Genomic DNA, 20,138 nt, shown 5'->3' on the forward strand with positions numbered 1-20,138 from the left:
ATAAATAATGTTTTCAAAAAAATTAATATAAAGGTATATACAACGTAAAAAACTATATATAAATCAATGTCGACAAAATGTATTTTCTAGATCTAAATTAAAATCACCATTCATCAGAACAACCTTCGATAGTTATAAAATCTAACATATATTCATCAATATGTCTGGGTTCAGGCGTTGAATGGGTATTCGTATTATATAAATCATTATATGTTGATACATAATGGTTTTCTTGTGTTGTATTTGCAATATTAGATTTTTGTATAGTTTGAGATGTATTTTTTGTAAGATCTTGATTAGAAATAATGGTAGTTGGTTCAGCGAAATCAATAGCATCGGTATTCATTTCATGACTTGCGATTTTAGCAGCAATAGCATCATTTTCATCTTCAGTAGCCATTAACATACGTTCTAAGTTTTTTTCATTTTGTAAAGTATCATCAGTTTTAATATTTGCTTGAATAATATCACGCCAATTAATTTTATTTAAGTGATCAGTAGTAAAATAACCTTCTCCAATAACTAAATTGTCCAGTATTCGCTTTTGATTTGCTTTTAATAATATATTTTCTTCAATAGTATATTCAGATACAAACCGATAGATATGTACATCTTGTGTTTGCCCAATACGATGGCATCTAAAGTAAATGAAATTAGATATATACTGTATTAATAATATAAAATTACCTGTCTTGGCATTGTCTGTCCATAGATGGGTTCCAATCAGAATCATAAAAAATCACTGTATTTGCACCTGTTAAATTAATACCTAAACCTCCGCTCCTTGTGCTCAAAATGAAAACAAATATTCTTGAATCATTATTAAATCTTTCGGTTAGGATCTGACGTTGTTCAACTTTAGTAGCACCATCTAGTCTTAAATATTTATATCCATGAATATTTAAAAATTGCTCTAAAATATCCAATACACGTGTCATTTGTGTAAAAATAAGTGCTCTACAGTTCTTTGCTTGAAGCTCACGAAGAAGTACAACAAGTTTTTGTAATTTTCCACAATCATATTGAAGAAGTCTTTTATCTGGAAATGCAATAGATAATCTAACTTGCATTGGATGAAGAATATTTGTATATTTTTGTTGAATTAAGTTTAATAGTGGTTGTGAAATTCCATGCAGTAAAAATGAATTTAAGTCTGTAGCAACGACTCCAGGTGTAACACATGAATACTTTTGTAATAATATATCCATAGAATCAATCCTTTGTTGGAGATCCAATACTGCTTCTGACAAAAAGTTACTAGTTTTCCAAAAAAGATTCATAGTATCTTCGGGTTTAGTTTTTTCTTTCATATTTAATATTTTATTAGTTGAAATATAACAAAATTGAATCAAGCCACTGCCATATATTGAATATGATTGACATCGCATATGATTGAGATAATTAAAATGCTGAATTTTTTGAAGTTTTGAAATTTTTGTTCTTTGAATAACATAATTTTTATATTCTTTAAAGTTATAATAATTTTCTGAAACAGTATAGTCTATAGTAGATTTTAAAGATTCTATATATTCCAATATTTCGTTATTTGCACAATGTAATCGTATTTCATTCATCATTATATGTGATTTGTCTTCATTCTTTACAATAATAAGATTTAAAAAGTCCAAATTCAAATTGTAAAATGGATCTTGATCCAATAAACGTTTGCGAATAAGAAAGTCTTTAATTTCAAAATCAGCAACAACAGAACGTGACATAGCAAATGACGTTACAATAGGTCGAATCTCAAATAAATCAGGATGGTTGCAAACTTTTCTCAATTGCATCAAGCAATTAATAATACTAAGAAAATTTCCTGATGCTAAAGTTTCTTTTGTTTTTGCTCTTGACATAAAATCATCATAAAGATAACGTTGTCGTTTGGATAGACGACAATAAAGTATGTGTTCATATTTTTTAGGCATTTGTTTTTCAACATCAGCTTTAAGTCGGCGCAGAAGATATGGTCGTAAAAGCTGATGAAGCTTAGATATCTGATTTTGAACATCACTATCGACAGTATCATTGTTATTTTCTATCATTCTATCAATAGGTTTAGAGAACCATTCCTGAAAATCTTTTAAATTAGCAAAATCAATTGCCATTGATTCTGATAACCCATGTGGCATTAAAAAATATAAAAGAGACCACAATTCAGCAAGATTATTTTGCAATGGTGTTCCTGTTAATAAGAGACGTCTTTCTGTATTGAAATTCAATAATACTTTCCATCTTTGAGAACGGAAATTTTTAATATTATGAGCTTCATCTAATATTAAATAATGCCATTTTTTTCTACGAAAAGGTTGCTGATCATGAATGACAAGTTGATATGATGTAATACAAATATGGAATGTATCCGGCTTATACCATCCTTTCCTTTTATTTTTACGTTGATTCAAATTACCATAATATGTTAAAACCTTAAATCCTGGTGCAAATTTACTAAATTCCATTTCCCAATTTAACATAACACTTGTTGGTACGACTATAAGATGAGGTCCCCAAATTTCTTTTTCACAGGCCAAATATGATAATAATGCAATAGTTTGAATTGTTTTCCTAAAAAAAAGCATTAAAGAAAACAAACAGAAGAAAAACAATTACCCTAATCCCATTTCATCAGCCAAAATCCCATTGACTGAATTCGAATAAAGACCAACTAGCCATTCTAGCCCTGCATATTGATATTCACGAAGTGTACCACGAAGTAAAAATGGAATAGGGATTTTCTGTTGAGATTTTTTATTATCAGAAATAGATCCATCATTTATCTCATTTTTATCACATGTACTTAAGCCTTCTGCTTCTAAATCAGAGGATGATTTTTCAGAGTTTGTTAATTTTTTATCAATTTCTTTTATGTTATCATCATTAGAATTCTGAGTTATATAATCATCTTTTTCTCCTTCCTCATCATCGTATTCTTCTGCTTCTGAGTCTTCAACATCAATTGAACTATAAGTATTAGATTCTTTACTATTAGCTGAAGCAGGTAAAGAATTTGCTTGTATATTTTCATCCATATAAAGAAAAGCTAATCCAGGCCCTTCTTCATTGCTATCATATTCACTGTCTTCATCATATTCTGAATCCATAGTAGTATCAGTCTCATCAATTTCATCTGTTTCATGAGAACTTTCAAAATCTCTTTCGCAAGAAGCTCTATCACTTTTATCGCTATGTTGAATGTCATCTTCAATGAACGATATATTACCAGTCGTACTCGATGAGTTTGTATCTGAATCGGCTTGACTTTTGTTGGACTCGTCATCAGTAGAATTATTTGAATCATTCATTAGCTGATTAGAAATAATTGAATGTTTAATTTTCAAATTTTCTGAAGGCAATTCATCATCTTCAATACAAGATATTTTATGACGATATTTTTTATTAGTAGAATCATGTTCCTTGGCGTTATTTTCATAACCATTTATATTAAAATCTTTAATATTTTTCGTTTTCTGGTTTTGAGAATCAGAACCCTGTCTAATTCCTTCCCTTTGAGCTTCAAGAAGTTGTGCAGAATGTTCAAGAATCTTGTTTAAATGCAGCTTCCCTACTTTTCTTTGCTCTTCTTCCAACTTTTCCATTCTTCTTCTTCGAACTTCCTATTAAAAATTAAATCATATAACCTTATACAAAAAATAGGATAACCTTTTCTATAAGCTTCCATTTTTTCTTAACTTCTAAAGATGTCTTTTTAGCTAGTTGTCTTATCTTCTTTTCAGCCTCTTTTTTTTCTTTCTCATCTGCCCCAGAAAGTCTTTTAAAATACGATATTATCATCCCAGATATCTTTCTAGCTCTAGATATGTTGGTTCTCCTTTCATTAGCAACAAGTTTAGAGAAATATATAGCATGAGAAATAAGATGATCTAAATGATCAAGTGTACGAACTGGTTCAATTGATTTTTTAATCATTAAAGCTGATGATTTGCATAAAGATCCTTTTAATTTTGCTTGTTCTATTTTATTAAGAAGTTTTGCCTCTATTTTAGCCAATGAAGGCGCTGTATTAACTGGAATCTCTTCGTTATTAAGAATTAAAAATGATGACATATAATCATCAAGAGAATCATATTTCTTCATCAATAAAACATGAAATGGATGTGTAATAATAGGTGACGGCACTTTAACTTTAATTTTCAGTGTTGGAAGACGACGATTAGGATCTAAAATTGTTAATTTTTCTGAAAAAAATAATATAATAATAGAAGCAAACTATATGTATCTACAAATTCTGGACTTTTATCCTTGCAACTTATATCTGAACCATCACTTAATGATTCATATTTTAAATTAGTAAATTCTTCTCCATTGATTTTTTTAGGGTCTATATATTCCTTAAATACATAATTTCATTATTTATTCATAATATTACCTTCATTTAACTCTGAAATATTCGTTTTTTCTCCCTGTAAAAAACAATATGACTCCTTCTCCGAATTATTAGATATATCATTATTTTCTTCACAAAACTACTACTATATTAATTTATTTATTTTATATTATTTAACTCATAACCTTTCTATCATTTTCGCTATTATCTTGACTTTCTTCCTTAGAATTACATTCATTAACCTTATTAAACTTTTCTAAATCATATAATTGACAAATTCTATCATCTTGTTCATAATAATTATTTTTTAATTTTTCTTGACCTTCTGTGTTTACACTATCATAAAATTCTATAATATCCGACTGATCAACACATCTTTTCTTATTATCTTCTTCTTCTATGTCATTCTTCCGCTTTTTTCCAACTGACATTCTTGAAATATAACTTAACACTGATTCTCTAAATTTACATGTTAAATGTTATTTTTCTATTTATATCTCCTCCTTTATTATTCCTTTATAAAACCTGTTTCATCTTTAAGATACTTAACAGTTTCTTTATTAGAGCTTAAACATTTATTCTAATAATAAATAGACTTGGATATTTAAATTCTTATGTATTTCATGTTGTAAATTTAAATTACGATTAAACAATTTTAAATTTAAAAAAAAGTAAAAATAACACATAAATTGGTTTTTAAATAAATAAGGGTTACTTTATACTTTATGAGAGGAAAAATATTTTTTAGACAGACATTTTTAAGCAGAGTTATAACGCCAATACAAAGACATAGGAATGTTTATTTATGCTATAATGGAGTTAAATCAGTCTCGATTCATTCTAAAAGTGAAGATTCTATGATGGGAGATTATCCCAGTAATGTTCCTTTTATAAATAGACAAACAAGAAATCCATATGATCCGGAATACTTTGATGTAACAGAAAGACGTAAATTTGGGGAAACAGTTATTTTTTTTTGTTAATTTTATATAAAATTTAATTAAGAATAGTTACATGAACAGGATGAAATTCTTTCGATGTTTTCTATGGATATTCATCCTCATATTACGACAATGAAAGCTATTCTTCATTTATTTACATTTGGATTAGTTGTGGGTACAATTTGTTCAATTGCATATGTTTTCCGACCCAAACCACATGGAATACCTAGAGAAGATATCTTGAAAAAATTAGAAAGACCTTAATATCTTAAATACTGAAAAAAAATCATAAGTTTTTTTTATTTTTTAGGTTATGAATATATGAAGAAATATTTTTATAATAATTTCTACTATAAAAGGATATTTAATTATTACTTTTTTGATAAAAGATTAATAACATGGCATAATTATTTCATTTATTTGATATATGTTTGGCAAGGATTATTTTATGTTTTATAATACAATACTATTAGATATTTATTGTTGACAAGTATATATTATTCTTTTAAAAAGAGGATATACTCTAGGTTTAATTAAGATATTTTTTAAGTACTAATATAAAACTATATATTTCTGTATGTATTTTTTAAACATTATTAGAAATGTTTATATCTAAAATTTCGTTTTTTTTTTTTGAAATTAAAATATTAATCATATATATTATTATTATTATATTATTATTTTGATTTAAACTTTTAAATAAAAATAAGATGTTATTGAAATAATGGAAGATTCTTCATGTTCTGAAATATCAGATTTGCCATTTAATGAAGAAAGTATAAAAATTGATGAAAATAAAGAAACAGAAGCAGAAACACAAACAGAGACAGAAATTAGTAATTTAGAAGAACATGAAAATTTAATTAGGTACATTTCTATTTAAATATAATGGTATGTTCTTTATTTTAATAATATGAATAGATCTGTTAAGGAAAAACAAAAAGAATTATCCGGTATTTATATATAAAGATTATGTTATGTTCGATCTATTAAATTATGTAGATGTTTTAAATGAAATAGATAAAATAAAGGATGAATATAAAAAACTATACAATGAAAAGGAAATGATGAAAGAATATATTGGAAATTCAATGGAAATTAATAATAAAACAACTAAAAAATAGATATATTGTAGTATAAATATCTAAATATATATTTATTATAGTTTCGATATTTCTTGTATAGATAGTAAGTTTAGAGATATTTAAATTTCTGAAGGAGGTAATTCATCATCAATTACTTTAATCTATTTCAAAATAAATAATAATAACATATGTATAAAAGCCATACCAAAACAACTCGCATTTCTGTATGATCGTTTCCTCGTAATACATCACTAACAAAATGTGCTTCAACTTGAAGTTGTATCTATATAATTATATAAATAAAATTATTTTAAAAAATATAAGAATAACCATTTCTAATGCACCTTTGAGTACACCACATAAAACATTTGAATACCAAAGTTCATCTTGTGCTCTTCCATCATCTGGAAGTTCTACAAAATCTGAAAGAGGATTTTCATCAAAAATTAATGAAAATTGCTTATTATCTGGTGAAAAATTTGCAACTGTTGGTGTAATATTAAGAAAAAGTTTAAATCCTATCTAACTTTTTCAGAAATTTATATAATTTTCTATAAAATTAATGCCTTTGAAATCACTTCTGCTGTTTCACAAAAATCTTTGCATCTTCCTATATTTGTTCGTGCTAGAAAATCTTCAATTAATCGTACACCAATATTATATCCCCTATATTTTCTCAATTTTCTTTAATAAATACTTCTAGAAAATACATATTATCAAGTTCTTTATTGACTTGAGCATAATCATCATATTCTTTACATAATTGTGCCACAATTGACCCATATGTTAAAACAAATAATTCTGCATTCTATATTAATATTTTATTAGCTTATTTAATCCTTTTTTATATAGAAAAATATAAAAATACATACAACTTTCTCTGTTTTTTTCCAAAATTCCTCTCCAAGTCTTGTTTTTGACATATTTTAACTTTTTATATTTTTTTACTTTTCTCAATGTTTAACGTAACGATTATTAAAAATATTAAGATTTATTAATAAATTGTTAAGATTTGTTAAGATTTGTTAAGTTTATTAAGTTTATTTCTTAATTTTTATTTAGACTTGTCTTTAAAAGATTATAAGAATTTTTCTAACAGAAAAATTCTTAATTAAGTTTATATATAGTTCTATGGATAAGCGAAAAGATGCTCCATATGATGGAAAAGAAGATAAAATGCTTATGAAAAGAGTAAAGGTAGTCTCAGATGATGTTGTGAGTTCAAAAGATAAGCAAAATACGCTTATTGAGATGATACCGAGAACATCCGGATTAAAAGCACCAATTATGCAATTAACAGGACATCAAGTATATAAAGAAGAGAATATTTATATGAATATTTAGGTAATTATTTATAGGGAGAAGTTTTTTCATGTAAATTTGATTTGAGTGGACGATATATTGCTTCTGGATCGTTTGATCAGTTAATTTGTAAGTTTTAACAGGTTAATGTTATTATTTCGTTGTTAATTATTTTATTTATAATAGTATTATGGAATACATATGGTGACTGTTCAAATTTTGGGCAATTAAAAGGTCATAAGCGTGCTATTCTTGATTTACAATGGAGTCGTGACTCTCGAGTAATTTATTCAGCAAGTGCAGATCAAACTGTAGGAACATGGGATTTAGAAACAGGTCAACGTTTACGAAAACATACTGGACATGAAGATATTATTAATTGTATTGCAACTATAAGGAGAGGTACAGAGTTTTTTGCTACAGGTAGTGATGATACAACTATATCGGTAAAAAACCTTATAAATAAAAAAAAAACATAATTAATATATAAAGCTTTGGGATGGAAGACAAAAAAATGCTGTAGACTATTTCGATGCCGCTTATGCTGTAACTGCTGTTGCTTTTAATGAAGATGGAAGTCAATTATTTTCAGGTGGATTAGATAACGATATTAAAGTATTAAAAAATGATTTTTACACTTCAATTCATCATATTAGGTCTGGGATCTTCGAAAAAGATCTATTATTTATAAAATTGTTGGTCATGCCGATACTATCACTTCTTTACAAATCTCTCCTGATAATAATTATCTTTTATCAAATGCAATGGATAATACTGGTATCTTTCATACTTATTATTACTTTATCTCATTCACTCACTCACTCACTTTTATTTTAATAGTTAGAATATTCGATATTCGTCCATTCGTACCTTCATCTAGACAAGTTAAAGTATTAAAAGGCGCTCTTCATGGTATAGAAAAAAACTTAATTCGGGCTTCTTGGAGTTACGATGGATTACGTGTCGCTGCTGGTTCAGCCGATAGAACCGTCATCATATGGGATGTTTCTTCCGCAAAACTTACTTATAAATTACCCGGTCATAAGGCTTCCGTCAATGCTGTAGATTTACATCCCCATGAACCTATCATCTTATCTGCTTCTTCTGATCGCTCTCTTTTTCTCGGTGAACTTGCTCAATAATCTTTCTCCCTCTTATTTATCTTATATTCTCCTATCTTTTCCTTCTTTATACCTCTTTTCTGTATTTTTTCTTATTCCCCATTTTATATATCATTTCTACCTTCTCGTCCCTCGGCTATACCTCTCGGTCCTGCGAGCACTTGCACTCTGCTGCGAATGAAGTGCTGGTAGCTATTCCGCTTTAAAAGGGTCTATATTTCTTCTATAACGGTGGTTCTGAGATATTCAGTGGCAGGGTAAGCCGTGTTTATTGTTTATATGTCTATTAACAAGCAAGATATGAGCGAAAAATGGGGTGAAGAGCGTGGAGCACAAATCTTATTAAATAGCTATATTTATGATTATATGTTGAAAAATGCATGGAGTACAGCAGCACGGGCATTTATGGAAGTAGCAGAAGTGCCTTTATCAGGAGAAAATCGGGCAGGAAACAAAGAAGAACGTATTCAGTTGGATATGATGGAAGGAGTTAGAGAAAATAATAAAGAAGGAAGTTTAGGAGGAAATGGAGGAGGAGAATGTAAGGGAGAGAACTCAGGACATCCTTTGGTAAAGCAGGAAACGACGCATTCAGGAGAATCGGAAACAGGGGGGGGATATTCAGGGCTACTTCAACCGGCAGTAATTCCGGTGGATACGCCGGGAGGATTTTTGTTAGAATGGTGGACGGTTTTTTGGGATATTTTTAATGCGAAATCTGGGAAAGGAGGGTCAGAAGCCGCTACGGCGTATTTTGCACATGCACAGGTAAGTAAATGTTATATAGAAGTGAAATATAGAAGGATAATTAATGAAATGTTATATAGAAAATGAAACATGAACAGCAGCGGGCCATTGCATCTATGGGGCAGCCGCATATTGTTATGATTAATCCTCAGTCAAATTTTACGACATTTAATCCGGCATTTATGCGTACATTTGATATACCGAATGGGATGGTGAATATATCAGGGCCGTCAGATACGGGGACGCAGGGTGTGGATACCCAAATAATAGGAACGATTCCATTAAATGAAAAAGTATTGTATTTTTTTTATATGAATATATATATAAATATAAATTTTTTTAGACACGACAAATATTGATGAGGCAAGCAATGAATAATAATATTAGACGATTTTCTCCGTAAGTTATGTTATGGTTGTTATTCAATTGTATTTAATCTTTTTTTTTTTTGAAACAGAACTGCAGCGCAAATTCAACAATTAAAAAATCAGCAATTTTTACAAAATCAGCAACAATCCTCTACATCGCATGCACAAAGAAATCAGGTATGTTTTATTTTAAGTGTTTAAATATGGATAAGTATGATTGACATGTGCTTAGCGTGATCTTGAAACAGATGTAAATGGGCAGCCCCAGTCTTCCCGGTCACCAGCTCTTTCGAATCAGGTTCATTCTCCTTTAAAAAGGCAAAAATTATCTCCGGATGGGTCATATACTCCTGTTCAAGGTTTGTACAAGGCCAATTTTGTATTTTATGTTGATATTTTAATGAAGGAACGATGCAAGCACGTCCACAAATGATGCAGAATAATCTTGTAGGGGCATCAACGACTCTTCAAACTCAACAAGCAAAACAAATGTTATTAAATTCCGGAATTAACCCGGTCGGTCTTACACAACAGGTTATATAGGTCTTTTTTATAATTGTTTAACTTTTCGCAGCAATTTACTGCATTTCAATCACAAACGCCCTCTATGCAACAGAGACAATTGCAAAAATATACACAGGGTTTTTCGAATCAACAACAAAGAGTTCTAAATATTCCTAAAGGGCAAATTTCAAATCAATGTCTTCCTTCATCAATAATGACGGGTGATGGAAATGAAATGGGGCCTAATGATTTTTATGGAAATATATTACCGTCTCAGCAAAACTGCCCGACAAATCCTAATAATCATACTCTTGAAGATTATCAAATGCAGCTTATGTTTCTTGAACAGCAGAATAAAAAACGCCTTATGATGACACATCAAGATCAAGAACGACTTCAATCACAAGATTCATCCACTTTTCAGATTTTATCTCCACAAGGAGTTAGAAATGCTCTTTCTCCGAAAAATAATCATAATGATACTAAACGCGGCATTTCAAAAGTGGCTCATCAAAATTCCCCTAATTCACCTACCGATGGTCCACTTTCTCAACAAAATAATACTTCAAGAAATACTTCACCTAGTATTGCAGGATACAATGGCCAAATTCAATCCGACACTCATCCACAAATTATGTTTTTCAATCAAGCAAAAACTATGGGAGATATGCAAAACGATGGAATAATGATGGGTCATAATGGACATATTATGAGATCTCAAATGACTGATCAATCCATTTATGTGAATAATCCGCAAATGCAGATGGCTATGATAAATGGTAGGCCAGAACATTTAATAAATCCAAGAGTAGTACGAACAAATCAACCCAGTACAATATGGCAGCAGCAGCAAATAATGCAGCATTTAGTTAATGTAGGTTTCGAAATATTATTGTATATTGATATTTATGAATACAGCAAAATCAAAACCGTAATATTCAAATGCAAAATATAAATCATACACAAGGGCATTTAAACCAACATTCACCACAAAATCAAATACCACAATCCCAGCAGCAATCCCAACAATCATCACAACCACACCAACAACAATCACAACAGCAATCGCAGCAACAACAAATACAGACATCACAAAATATACTGCAATCTTCATCTGCTAACCAAACATCACAAGGACATATTCAATCATCTCCGATTGTACAGAATAGTGTATCACCAACACCGCAAATAAATAAATTAAATTTAATAAGAGAAAAAAAGGGAAAAGATGTTAGAAAAGTTAGTAATATTTTTTTGAAATATTTTCTAATTTTTAAATTAAAGTCTAAGAAAACGCTTTCTGGCGCACCTATCACGCCAATATCCGAGTCTTCTAGTACCCCAATTACTTCGCATAATGGAGGAAACTTTCTTCAGACAAATTCTTCTACTTCACAGGGAAATTCATTATTACAAACTCCTGGTTCTGTTGCGCCTACTTCAGATCAAATACAAACACAAGTTGACCCTCCTTCCTCGTCTTCATTTGTAAATATTGATAATGGAGATGTATATTTTTATACTTTTATTTTTTCATAACTAATATTTTTATAGCCTAGCTCATTTTTGAATGATTTCAGTGCTGGAAATGATTTAGATCTAGGGATGATGAATGACTTTGATTTCGATAGTTTTCTAGAAGATATTAGAAGATGTTAAAATTAAATGTCGCTGACTAATTTTGGAATATTTTGTTTAAACTTGGGAACAATATTGAACTAATAATGAATAAGTTATATATTCAAGATGATATTCGTACGAAATCTATCAACTTTTTGTCGTTTTTCATCTATTTTATCTGTCTTTAACACTGTTATTATATTTCTGTCATTCATATGCTTATTTCTAAGATATTTTACAATTAAAAAAGTTTTTAAGATATGAGTATTTTATAGCTATAAAATCGCTTATATTTTAGATTGTATGCTTTGTATTTGAAAAACCATGATATTGATTAAATATTTTAAAATATCATTGTTTTAGCTATATATATATAATTCGTATTTTCCATGTGTTCTTATATTATTATCACATGAAAGTTTTCTAATATTATGAATTTGTATACCTTTTTAAATAAAATTTATAATTAATTTTCAATAATTGATAATACTTGATAACATTTTCCTTGCATGAATTCAAGATTTTCACCTGCATACGATATAAGTGGACTAATTTCAATGCCATCAAAAGGATTGCCTATTAAAATACCATGAGCTTGTTCAACCCATCTTCTTCCTTGCAAAAGTATATCCCTTTTAGAAGTATTGGCATTATCTTCTTCAATTTCCAATGAATTTTTAAGAGGAGAGAACTCATCAAAACGTGCAACTTCTAAGCAACCAAACTTATTTAACGAAACTTCTGAAAATACATCAAAAATGAATTTTTCCAATTTAATAGCATTTTGAGTTTCAGGAATAATTGTTTTTTTAGATTCATTATCATAAAAAGGTACCTTCTTTTCTGATATATGATAAGGTAATTTAGACTCGAATTCTATTATTTTAGAAAGAAATCGTCTATTAAAATAATGATTAGCAATATTTCCTAAACGAAATTTCAAGAGATTTGATGATTCATCCAATGTCTCAGAAATCTTAGTATCAATTTCATTATATTCTATAATAGAAGGTTTCCCATTTTTTAAAACAACAAGTCCAACTTTTTCAGAAGCTTTATGTTTTCGAACTACTTTAGTAGAAACATCAAGATCCCGTTCAATTGAAAACCCAATAAATATAGGATCTGCTACTCGAACCAGACAATTATCCACACAAAAACAATGTATATGTTGAATTTTACGATCTATTAAATCATTTAAAATATTCGAATTAACAAGCGCCTTATATATCCCCCCATTTCCATTAGGTGAAACCGCAATTTTAGACTTAGTTTCAAGAATAAATTTTCCTGTATAAGAAAAACATGGAATATCTTCTTGATTAAAAAAAATTATATCTTTCTCAAGACCAAAAAAGTTATGTTTAGAAAAAAATTCTTCTGTGGCAGATCGATTCAAATCACTTGTCATAATATACCATGGAATACTAACAGGCTTTGAACTATTATATTTTATTTGAGCAATTCTTATAAGACGTCGAATACGCTCTGCTTGCAATTGAAAAAGTGATTTATGAGATGGAAGTCCAATATCAAAACATCCTTTAGGTACATTTGTTCCAAGTCTTGTCGCTTGTCCACCCGCAAGTAAAATAATAGCAACACGATTATAAAAAATATTTTCAAGTCCTATAGACTTCCATCTAAAAAGCTCTTCCTCACTCGCTTCAATTGTAGATCCTAACATATCTAAATCTATCGGTTCAATCTCTCCTTTCATTTTTTGGTCTTTTTCTTTAATTGCTTTAAGTAGAATTCTATTAAAACTATCTGGACATATAGTTTTTATCTGTTTAAGAAATTCTTCCCGTTCTTTTTCACATAATGTTTCATAAAACTCAAATACATGTTCTTGACCATATTTTTCATATATCTTATACAGTATTTCTGTTTCTTTTTCCATTAATTCTATAAAACCAATATTTTCCAATTTTCACTGATTAATCTTTAAATATTCAATTTCTTTCTTATTTTAAGATATAAAATAGTCCTTTTCATGTATTAAAATAGTTTTTGACTTTGTATTTCCTATTTAAAGGCAATAAACTCTGGTTTTTTCCTTATTTCTAATCTTCATTTTTACATATAATATAAATATAAAATCTCATAAAATCATATAAAATATAGTTTTATATAATAAAAATATTAATATTGGTATTTCTTATGTATATTTTAAAATTAAGTTGATAAGTGTTTAAGTAAGTATTTATCTTTATATATTAGGGTTGGAGTTGAAGTGAGTCGGGGTCGTGTTAGGGTTAGGTTAATAAGTAGGGTTGTCTCTTAGGGCTGCTGGTTAGGTCTATTTATTAGGGTTATTAGGGTCAGGGTTATTACCTAGAGTCGTCTATTAGGGTTATTTCTTAGGGCTCGGTCAGGGTTGCTACTCGGGGTTATTTATTAGGGTTACTAGGGCTAGGGCTACTACTTAGGCAGGGTTAGGGCCTTTGTTAGGTCTTCTTTTTCTTAGTACGACTTAGTACGACTTCTCAGGGTTATCTCTAATGCCTACATTTCAGCTCTACATATCAAAGTTACATCTCAGGATTATGTCTCTCCTCATTATTAATCATCTTTCATCTTTCTCCTCCTCTCCCTCCTCTCCCTCCTCTCCCTCCTCCTCATTCTCTTTAGGGTTAGGGTTAGGTAAGGACTACTTTCCGTGACATTCGTTTCTCTTCATTTTCGACGTCCTCCTTTTTTTCTAGGACTTATTTATATTTGGGTTAAGCAAATCAATTTAGAAAAGTAAGAAATTGATTAATAAAATATAAGAAAAAGACGTTAATTTATTGTAGGAATTAGGGAAATTATTAAGTAATAATTATCTAAGTTAAAGAGGGTTTAAAGAAAGTTAATAGAAATAGAGAATAATATTAGGAGATCAATATAAAGGTCAAGTCAATATATTTTAGAGTAAGGTATGTAAGGGAATTAAGGAGATAAGTTGTTTTTTGGGGAGAAGAAGATTGAAAAAAGAGATTTAAAGGTTTTTTTTATTAAGGAGTTAAGAATAAAAGTAGAAATTGAAGAAAGATTTAAAGATTAAGATTTGAGAAAAAAGAGGGTTTTTTTTTTTTAGAGAAAAGAAGTTGACAATACTTTGGATATAGAAGATTTATACGTAATGACAAGTCGTGAGAATTTAGTTTATCTTGCAAAACTCGCCGAACAGGCGGAGCGATATGAAGGTTAAAATATTTTAAAATAAAAAAAATAAATAAATTTAAGAATGGTATAGAAATGGTTGAAAGCATGAAGAAAGTAGCGTCATCAGACCAAGAACTTACGGTTGAGGAAAGGAATCTTCTTTCAGTAGCGTATAAAAATGTAATTGGTGCACGTCGTGCATCATGGCGTATTGTATCATCTATTGAGCAGAAAGAAGAAAATAAGGGAAATCTTTCTCAGGCTGGTTTGATTAAAGAATATCGTTCTAAAATCGAATCAGAGTTAACTAGCATATGCAATGATATTTTGGCCGTTCTGGACGCTCATTTGATCGCCTCTGCAAGTACGGGAGAAAGTAAAGTATTTTATTACAAAATGTTTGTATTTCTTCTATTATTTGATGAAATATGTATTGGTTGAATAGGAAGGGTGATTATTATCGTTATTTGGCTGAATTTGCAGTTGGAGATAAGCGCAAAGCACCTTCTGATGCTTCTTTGGCAGCATATAAGGAAGCGTCAGATATTGCAGGTACGGATCTTCCACCAACACATCCTATTCGTCTTGGGTTGGCTCTTAATTTCTCTGTTTTTTACTACGAGATATTAAATTCACCCGATTGTGCTTGTCATTTAGCTAAACAAGCATTCGACGATGCTATTGCTGAGTTAGATACATTATCTGAGGAGTCTTATAAAGATTCTACGTTGATTATGGTAATTTTTTTTTCATTATATAAAATAATTTTAATATTTTAGCAACTTTTAAGAGATAATCTTACGTTGTGGACATCTGACATGCAGGATTCCAATGAGAAAAATGACTCTAAAGAGGCTGTTTCAGAAGTTCCTGATCCAGGAAAACCTTCTGAAACTGAAGCTTCAAAAACAGATGACATTTGAGTTCATTATTTGTTTTTAAGTATAAAATATAAAATTAACTATTTAACAATTATTGATTAAAATTGTATTTATGTATACAAGAGTGTATCGTTTTCGGATTTTTTAAACATTTTTTACTTTTATTCTTACTCATTAAAGCATCTATTTCTTATATTCTCTAAACCCCCTTCTTTCCCCTTCTTGTGGTATTTTTCAAAATCGGTATATACCTACTTAATATTTTCGTAATTATTTGAAAATTTAAAAATTCACTGATTCTTAGTATTATTAGATAATCTCCTTATTTAAATTCTATTATGAGCTTTTTTAAGTCGATTTGTACTGCTCATTTAAAATATAAAAGATTCCAACTACCACGTATAGCTTATATTAGTAATCTGGGTAAATTTAACCCTTGATTCCTATATATTGCTTAAATTTTGGAAATAGCAGACACAGCAGGTGGAGCAACCCCTTCTCAGGTTGCAGATGTGCTTAAAAAACGGGAAAAAGTTGCAGAAGAAGAAGTAGGAATTAATTTTAGTATTAAAAACGCTTATTATTGGTTATATAGTATATTAAAAGGAGAGAAATTGATAAAATAAAGAAAAATCAAAAAGGTGATACAGACAAGAAAGATAAAGAGGATTTTCTTCGTTAATAAGAAAGACATATAGTAAAACGTTTTGATATCTTTTTTTATTAAACTTTTTTTTATTAATATACAACATGCTTCTTATCTTATTAGATTTATTGTTTAAATTATCTATTTTCTTTTGTAAATAAGCAATATTAATTATTATTATTAATTGTTATATATTTATTTATATATTTATATTTATTATTATATTTATATTTATTATTATATTTTAAAGTATTATTTTTGCAGATTAAATGTATTAAATAAGGATTCAAATAATTATTTTTCTTATATTTTTTCATTTTATAAAGCTTTATTATGATTTTGCTTAGCGACTTATAAATCTTGTAAAATTTATTTTTTTAAAAATTTTAATACTTAATTATATAAAATAAAAGATAATATTTAATTTCTTCTAAATGAATATTTATGATGAGATTGAGATAGAAGATTTTGTATTTGATGAAGAACTTGAAATATATCATTATCCATGCCCATGCGGTGATCGCTTTGAAATATCACTTGTAATTATTAAAATTAAATTTTTATTTGTTTTTAATATATTTTAGGATGATTTAAAGGAAGGTGATGATATTGCATATTGTCCGAGTTGTTCTTTAATGGTACGTGTGATTTATGACCAGGTTTTCGATAACAATAAATATTTTTTAGATAATGTAAAACTAATATTGAATTAGAATATGTTTACGCAAGACAACGAAGAATTAAGTGTACAATACAAGCTTGTTGTTTGAATATTAATGGAATTTCATACATAAAAATAATATTATCTAATTTTTTTATTTTAAAGATACATAAATGAAATTAGGGGATGAATTCTTCATGAAAAGTTTTTTCAAAAGAAAATAATGTTGAGATAGTTCATATATTTTAAGAACTTAAACATTTATTTTTCTTAAAAAAAAAAAAAAAAAACTTATATAGATTGATGTGTCACGTGACTCAGTCATTAAGATTTTTTCTGAATGTATAAATATATTCTATAAATCATGTTAAAATTATTATTAATTTGGAAAGAAATAACATTTTTCTTATAAAATTATTGTAGATAAAAATTATTCGTTATCTTGTCGTTTTATCGACTTTATTGTTAAGTTTATTTTTTTTAAAAAAATAAATTGAAAAAAGAAACATGAAATATGATTGTTTAACAATTTGTCGTTTAAGATTTCAAGGAACTTTATCTTCATTTTGTTCATTGAATCAAAATTTTAAAAATCCGGTGTTTTTTTATTTAAATTCATCAAAAAAAATACAAATATTAAGAGTTTTAAGAACATCTTGTACACCTTATTCAACATGCAAAACAGGAGAGATATCTGTCAAAGAACATTATAATAAATCTAAATCATTTTTAGAAAGGTTAAGACATTTAATGAGACAATATGGTAAATTAAGGCTATCATTTATTATTAAAAGATTAATAATAACTAGGCATTGTGGGCGCATATGTTTATTTTAGCATCTGTCTAATTGATTTTGGTATTTCATTGGCTCTTGTAAAGTCATTAGGCACTACGACGATTGGATTTTATGAAAAAAAAATTATTTCAAAAATAGAAAATTTTACAGGTTGGAGGCCTAAAAATAACCGAATTTCTTTATCCGAAAATAAGGAAAATGAAAAGAATACAGAAGCAAGTATTTGGGCAGAAATAGCTATTGCATATGGTATTCATAAACTATTAATTTTTGTTCGAGTTCCTTTAACTGCAGTATTCACCCCACCATTAGTTAGATTACTAATTCGACAAGGATGGTCGATTAGCAAACATTTAAAAAAATAACATTTTAATATTGGCTATAATTTTTTATATATGTAAAAATATTAAAATATAAAAATATTATTTTCATTAAATGCATAAACCTGCCCTAAAAATACATTCAAACAACTTGTTTTTAATTATATTCTATAGTGAATTCTTATTTTATTAAAGTTTCTGATTTTCCTTGTTTTCCATTCTCCCAATTTGAAATTTTTAAATTAACCATTTCTCGTTTTTCTGCTTCAATACGTTTATTTTTATTAAGGCATTTCCTCACTATATTTGCGCAAATAGAAGAGTATCTACTATATCTATAAAGATTTTAACTCTTATTTAGAATAACAACTTATTCAAAATTACGTAAAAAACTTTTTCCTAAAAAAACAAATTAAATCATTTTAAATTTAATAAAAAATACGCACCACCAAAACTCCATTAATGTATTATTTAAAAATAATTTTTAAATAATTCCGGTTTATTTTTTTTATTAATGCTCCGTTACTACCTAAAATTGTCTTTATATATTATACCGATATATAATGCATTAAAAAATAAAAATCATAAGTATTAACCAAATAATAAGTAAAAAAGCATATCTATATTTGAAAATATTTATATTTATATATTCCAATTTAGTTATTGAATTCGATTGCAACTTATGCTTAAATTATTAATGGAAAAAGTGTTATTTTTTAAACTTTTCATTAACTTTTTTATCTTCTTCCATAATTTCTCTTTCATTTATTATTATTATTGTATTTTTAATGCTTAAGTCTATCAATCCTTTCTTGAAAATCATCATATCGATTATTTCCTGATCCATTTATCATTTGTGGAATCTTTTGTCGTCCTTTATCTACTGTATTCATAATACATGGAATATTATTAAGATCTTGTTGAAGATCAATTCCTATTTCATCTAATACTTGATTTATAATATCTTTATTTTCTATTTCATCATCCTCCATTATATCATCAATTGCTTCATCTATTACTTCTTCTCGCTGTTCCATTATATCATTTTCTTGTTGAAAATTTTGAACTATTTTCATTAATGATGGAACATGAATTTTTCGATTCATTGAAGTTAAAAGCTAATACATTATAAATATTATTCAATTATATCATTAATATTTTACTCTTGTTGCACTCTTTAAACTTTGCGTCATTTGTTCATGAGTTTGCACCGTCTATCGTTATTTTATTATTAATTTATCGATTTAATATAATTATTATACTTGTATCCTTAAAGAAATCGCCTGAAGTTGTGTTTTAATTTGTAAAAACTTTCCAATTTGTTTTCTTGTTCGTAAAAGATCTTTTACTTTAATTTTTGTCACTTCCATTTCTCCTGCTTGAGCACTTTTTCGAATTTCTCTAGTTAACCTTCCTTCTTGAGCTTCTAATTTCACTTCTTCCCTCTGAATCTCCCGTTGTGCTTTTTCTAGACCTCGTCTATACTGTCTATTCCCTTAAGATTCTCTGTTATTCCCTCTTCAATATACCTCAGCTGTTCTTGAGCTGTTTTATGTCCTCCAAATATCCATCCAAGAATATTCATCTAATAATACACTTATAAACCTTTTTTTTAGATTTTTTCTTATATATTATATTCTTTAATATTTGTGT

The 20,138-nt window shown here is 28.1% G+C and overlaps 13 protein-coding genes across 13 annotated transcripts; 8 read left to right on the forward strand and 5 right to left on the reverse strand.

Annotated features, from left to right (window-relative positions):
• Positions 1-55: 55 nt before the first annotated feature.
• On the reverse strand, positions 56-4,819 carry T552_03281 (hypothetical protein). Its single transcript, XM_018371790.1, has 7 exons — positions 4,528-4,819; positions 4,385-4,481; positions 4,226-4,336; positions 3,658-4,175; positions 2,608-3,611; positions 688-2,562; positions 56-638 (listed from the first exon to the last, which is right to left on the reverse strand). Exons 1-7 carry the CDS (start codon positions 4,771-4,773, stop codon positions 104-106), a joined length of 4,386 nt encoding a protein of 1,461 aa, XP_018224591.1. The 5' UTR covers positions 4,774-4,819; the 3' UTR covers positions 56-103.
• Positions 4,820-5,023: 204 nt separating this feature from the next.
• T552_03282 (hypothetical protein) lies at positions 5,024-5,593 on the forward strand. Its single transcript, XM_018371791.1, has 2 exons — positions 5,024-5,307; positions 5,353-5,593. Exons 1-2 carry the CDS (start codon positions 5,068-5,070, stop codon positions 5,545-5,547), a joined length of 435 nt encoding a protein of 144 aa, XP_018224592.1. The 5' UTR covers positions 5,024-5,067; the 3' UTR covers positions 5,548-5,593.
• A 369-nt stretch (positions 5,594-5,962) lies between these two features.
• Positions 5,963-6,456, forward strand: T552_03283 (hypothetical protein). Its single transcript, XM_018371792.1, has 3 exons — positions 5,963-6,150; positions 6,205-6,236; positions 6,286-6,456. The coding sequence occupies exons 1-3, from the start codon at positions 6,008-6,010 to the stop codon at positions 6,405-6,407; spliced, it is 297 nt and encodes a 98-aa protein (XP_018224593.1). The 5' UTR covers positions 5,963-6,007; the 3' UTR covers positions 6,408-6,456.
• On the reverse strand, positions 6,444-7,331 carry T552_03284 (hypothetical protein). Its single transcript, XM_018371793.1, has 6 exons — positions 7,241-7,331; positions 7,079-7,176; positions 6,935-7,034; positions 6,699-6,890; positions 6,574-6,651; positions 6,444-6,529 (listed from the first exon to the last, which is right to left on the reverse strand). Exons 1-6 carry the CDS (start codon positions 7,289-7,291, stop codon positions 6,488-6,490), a joined length of 561 nt encoding a protein of 186 aa, XP_018224594.1. The 5' UTR covers positions 7,292-7,331; the 3' UTR covers positions 6,444-6,487.
• A 122-nt stretch (positions 7,332-7,453) lies between these two features.
• Positions 7,454-8,856, forward strand: T552_03285 (hypothetical protein). The gene is made up of 6 exons (XM_018371794.1): positions 7,454-7,676; positions 7,727-7,799; positions 7,857-8,116; positions 8,163-8,285; positions 8,327-8,447; positions 8,511-8,856. The coding sequence occupies exons 1-6, from the start codon at positions 7,500-7,502 to the stop codon at positions 8,810-8,812; spliced, it is 1,056 nt and encodes a 351-aa protein (XP_018224595.1). The 5' UTR covers positions 7,454-7,499; the 3' UTR covers positions 8,813-8,856.
• Positions 8,857-9,001: 145 nt separating this feature from the next.
• On the forward strand, positions 9,002-12,115 carry T552_03286 (hypothetical protein). Its single transcript, XM_018371795.1, has 11 exons — positions 9,002-9,048; positions 9,090-9,559; positions 9,619-9,831; positions 9,882-9,937; positions 9,996-10,083; positions 10,139-10,265; positions 10,313-10,440; positions 10,481-11,284; positions 11,329-11,649; positions 11,695-11,919; positions 11,965-12,115. The coding sequence occupies exons 2-11, from the start codon at positions 9,092-9,094 to the stop codon at positions 12,067-12,069; spliced, it is 2,535 nt and encodes an 844-aa protein (XP_018224596.1). The 5' UTR covers positions 9,002-9,048; positions 9,090-9,091; the 3' UTR covers positions 12,070-12,115.
• A 335-nt stretch (positions 12,116-12,450) lies between these two features.
• On the reverse strand, positions 12,451-13,979 carry T552_03287 (hypothetical protein). The gene has a single exon (XM_018371796.1). The coding sequence runs from the start codon at positions 13,931-13,933 to the stop codon at positions 12,497-12,499; it is 1,437 nt and encodes a 478-aa protein (XP_018224597.1). The 5' UTR covers positions 13,934-13,979; the 3' UTR covers positions 12,451-12,496.
• A 919-nt stretch (positions 13,980-14,898) lies between these two features.
• Positions 14,899-16,149, forward strand: T552_03288 (14-3-3 family protein epsilon). Its single transcript, XM_018371797.1, has 5 exons — positions 14,899-14,951; positions 15,144-15,221; positions 15,272-15,578; positions 15,626-15,917; positions 15,960-16,149. The coding sequence occupies exons 2-5, from the start codon at positions 15,158-15,160 to the stop codon at positions 16,101-16,103; spliced, it is 807 nt and encodes a 268-aa protein (XP_018224598.1). The 5' UTR covers positions 14,899-14,951; positions 15,144-15,157; the 3' UTR covers positions 16,104-16,149.
• A 204-nt stretch (positions 16,150-16,353) lies between these two features.
• Positions 16,354-16,788, forward strand: T552_03289 (hypothetical protein). Its single transcript, XM_018371798.1, has 3 exons — positions 16,354-16,484; positions 16,533-16,609; positions 16,657-16,788. The coding sequence occupies exons 1-3, from the start codon at positions 16,400-16,402 to the stop codon at positions 16,741-16,743; spliced, it is 249 nt and encodes an 82-aa protein (XP_018224599.1). The 5' UTR covers positions 16,354-16,399; the 3' UTR covers positions 16,744-16,788.
• Positions 16,789-17,095: 307 nt separating this feature from the next.
• Positions 17,096-17,524, forward strand: T552_03290 (diphthamide biosynthesis protein 3). The gene is made up of 3 exons (XM_018371799.1): positions 17,096-17,246; positions 17,292-17,366; positions 17,421-17,524. Exons 1-3 carry the CDS (start codon positions 17,142-17,144, stop codon positions 17,475-17,477), a joined length of 237 nt encoding a protein of 78 aa, XP_018224600.1. The 5' UTR covers positions 17,096-17,141; the 3' UTR covers positions 17,478-17,524.
• Positions 17,525-17,832: 308 nt separating this feature from the next.
• On the forward strand, positions 17,833-18,573 carry T552_03291 (hypothetical protein). Its single transcript, XM_018371800.1, has 2 exons — positions 17,833-18,131; positions 18,178-18,573. Exons 1-2 carry the CDS (start codon positions 17,876-17,878, stop codon positions 18,528-18,530), a joined length of 609 nt encoding a protein of 202 aa, XP_018224601.1. The 5' UTR covers positions 17,833-17,875; the 3' UTR covers positions 18,531-18,573.
• A 93-nt stretch (positions 18,574-18,666) lies between these two features.
• T552_04209 (hypothetical protein) lies at positions 18,667-19,236 on the reverse strand (the record flags this gene model as incomplete). Its single annotated transcript, XM_018372260.1, has 5 exons — positions 18,667-18,811; positions 18,870-18,877; positions 18,928-18,939; positions 19,082-19,105; positions 19,219-19,236. The coding sequence occupies 5 exons, from the start codon at positions 19,234-19,236 to the stop codon at positions 18,667-18,669; spliced, it is 207 nt and encodes a 68-aa protein (XP_018224602.1).
• T552_03292 (hypothetical protein) lies at positions 19,225-20,115 on the reverse strand. The gene is made up of 4 exons (XM_018371801.1): positions 20,015-20,115; positions 19,748-19,973; positions 19,649-19,699; positions 19,225-19,603 (listed from the first exon to the last, which is right to left on the reverse strand). The coding sequence occupies exons 1-4, from the start codon at positions 20,068-20,070 to the stop codon at positions 19,271-19,273; spliced, it is 666 nt and encodes a 221-aa protein (XP_018224603.1). The 5' UTR covers positions 20,071-20,115; the 3' UTR covers positions 19,225-19,270.
• Between the last annotated feature and the right edge of the window lie 23 nt (positions 20,116-20,138).

Source organism: Pneumocystis carinii (genome assembly GCF_001477545.1).
Source record: "Pneumocystis carinii B80 chromosome Unknown supercont1.15, whole genome shotgun sequence".
NCBI classification, from domain to species: Eukaryota; Fungi; Ascomycota; class Pneumocystomycetes; order Pneumocystales; family Pneumocystaceae; genus Pneumocystis; species Pneumocystis carinii.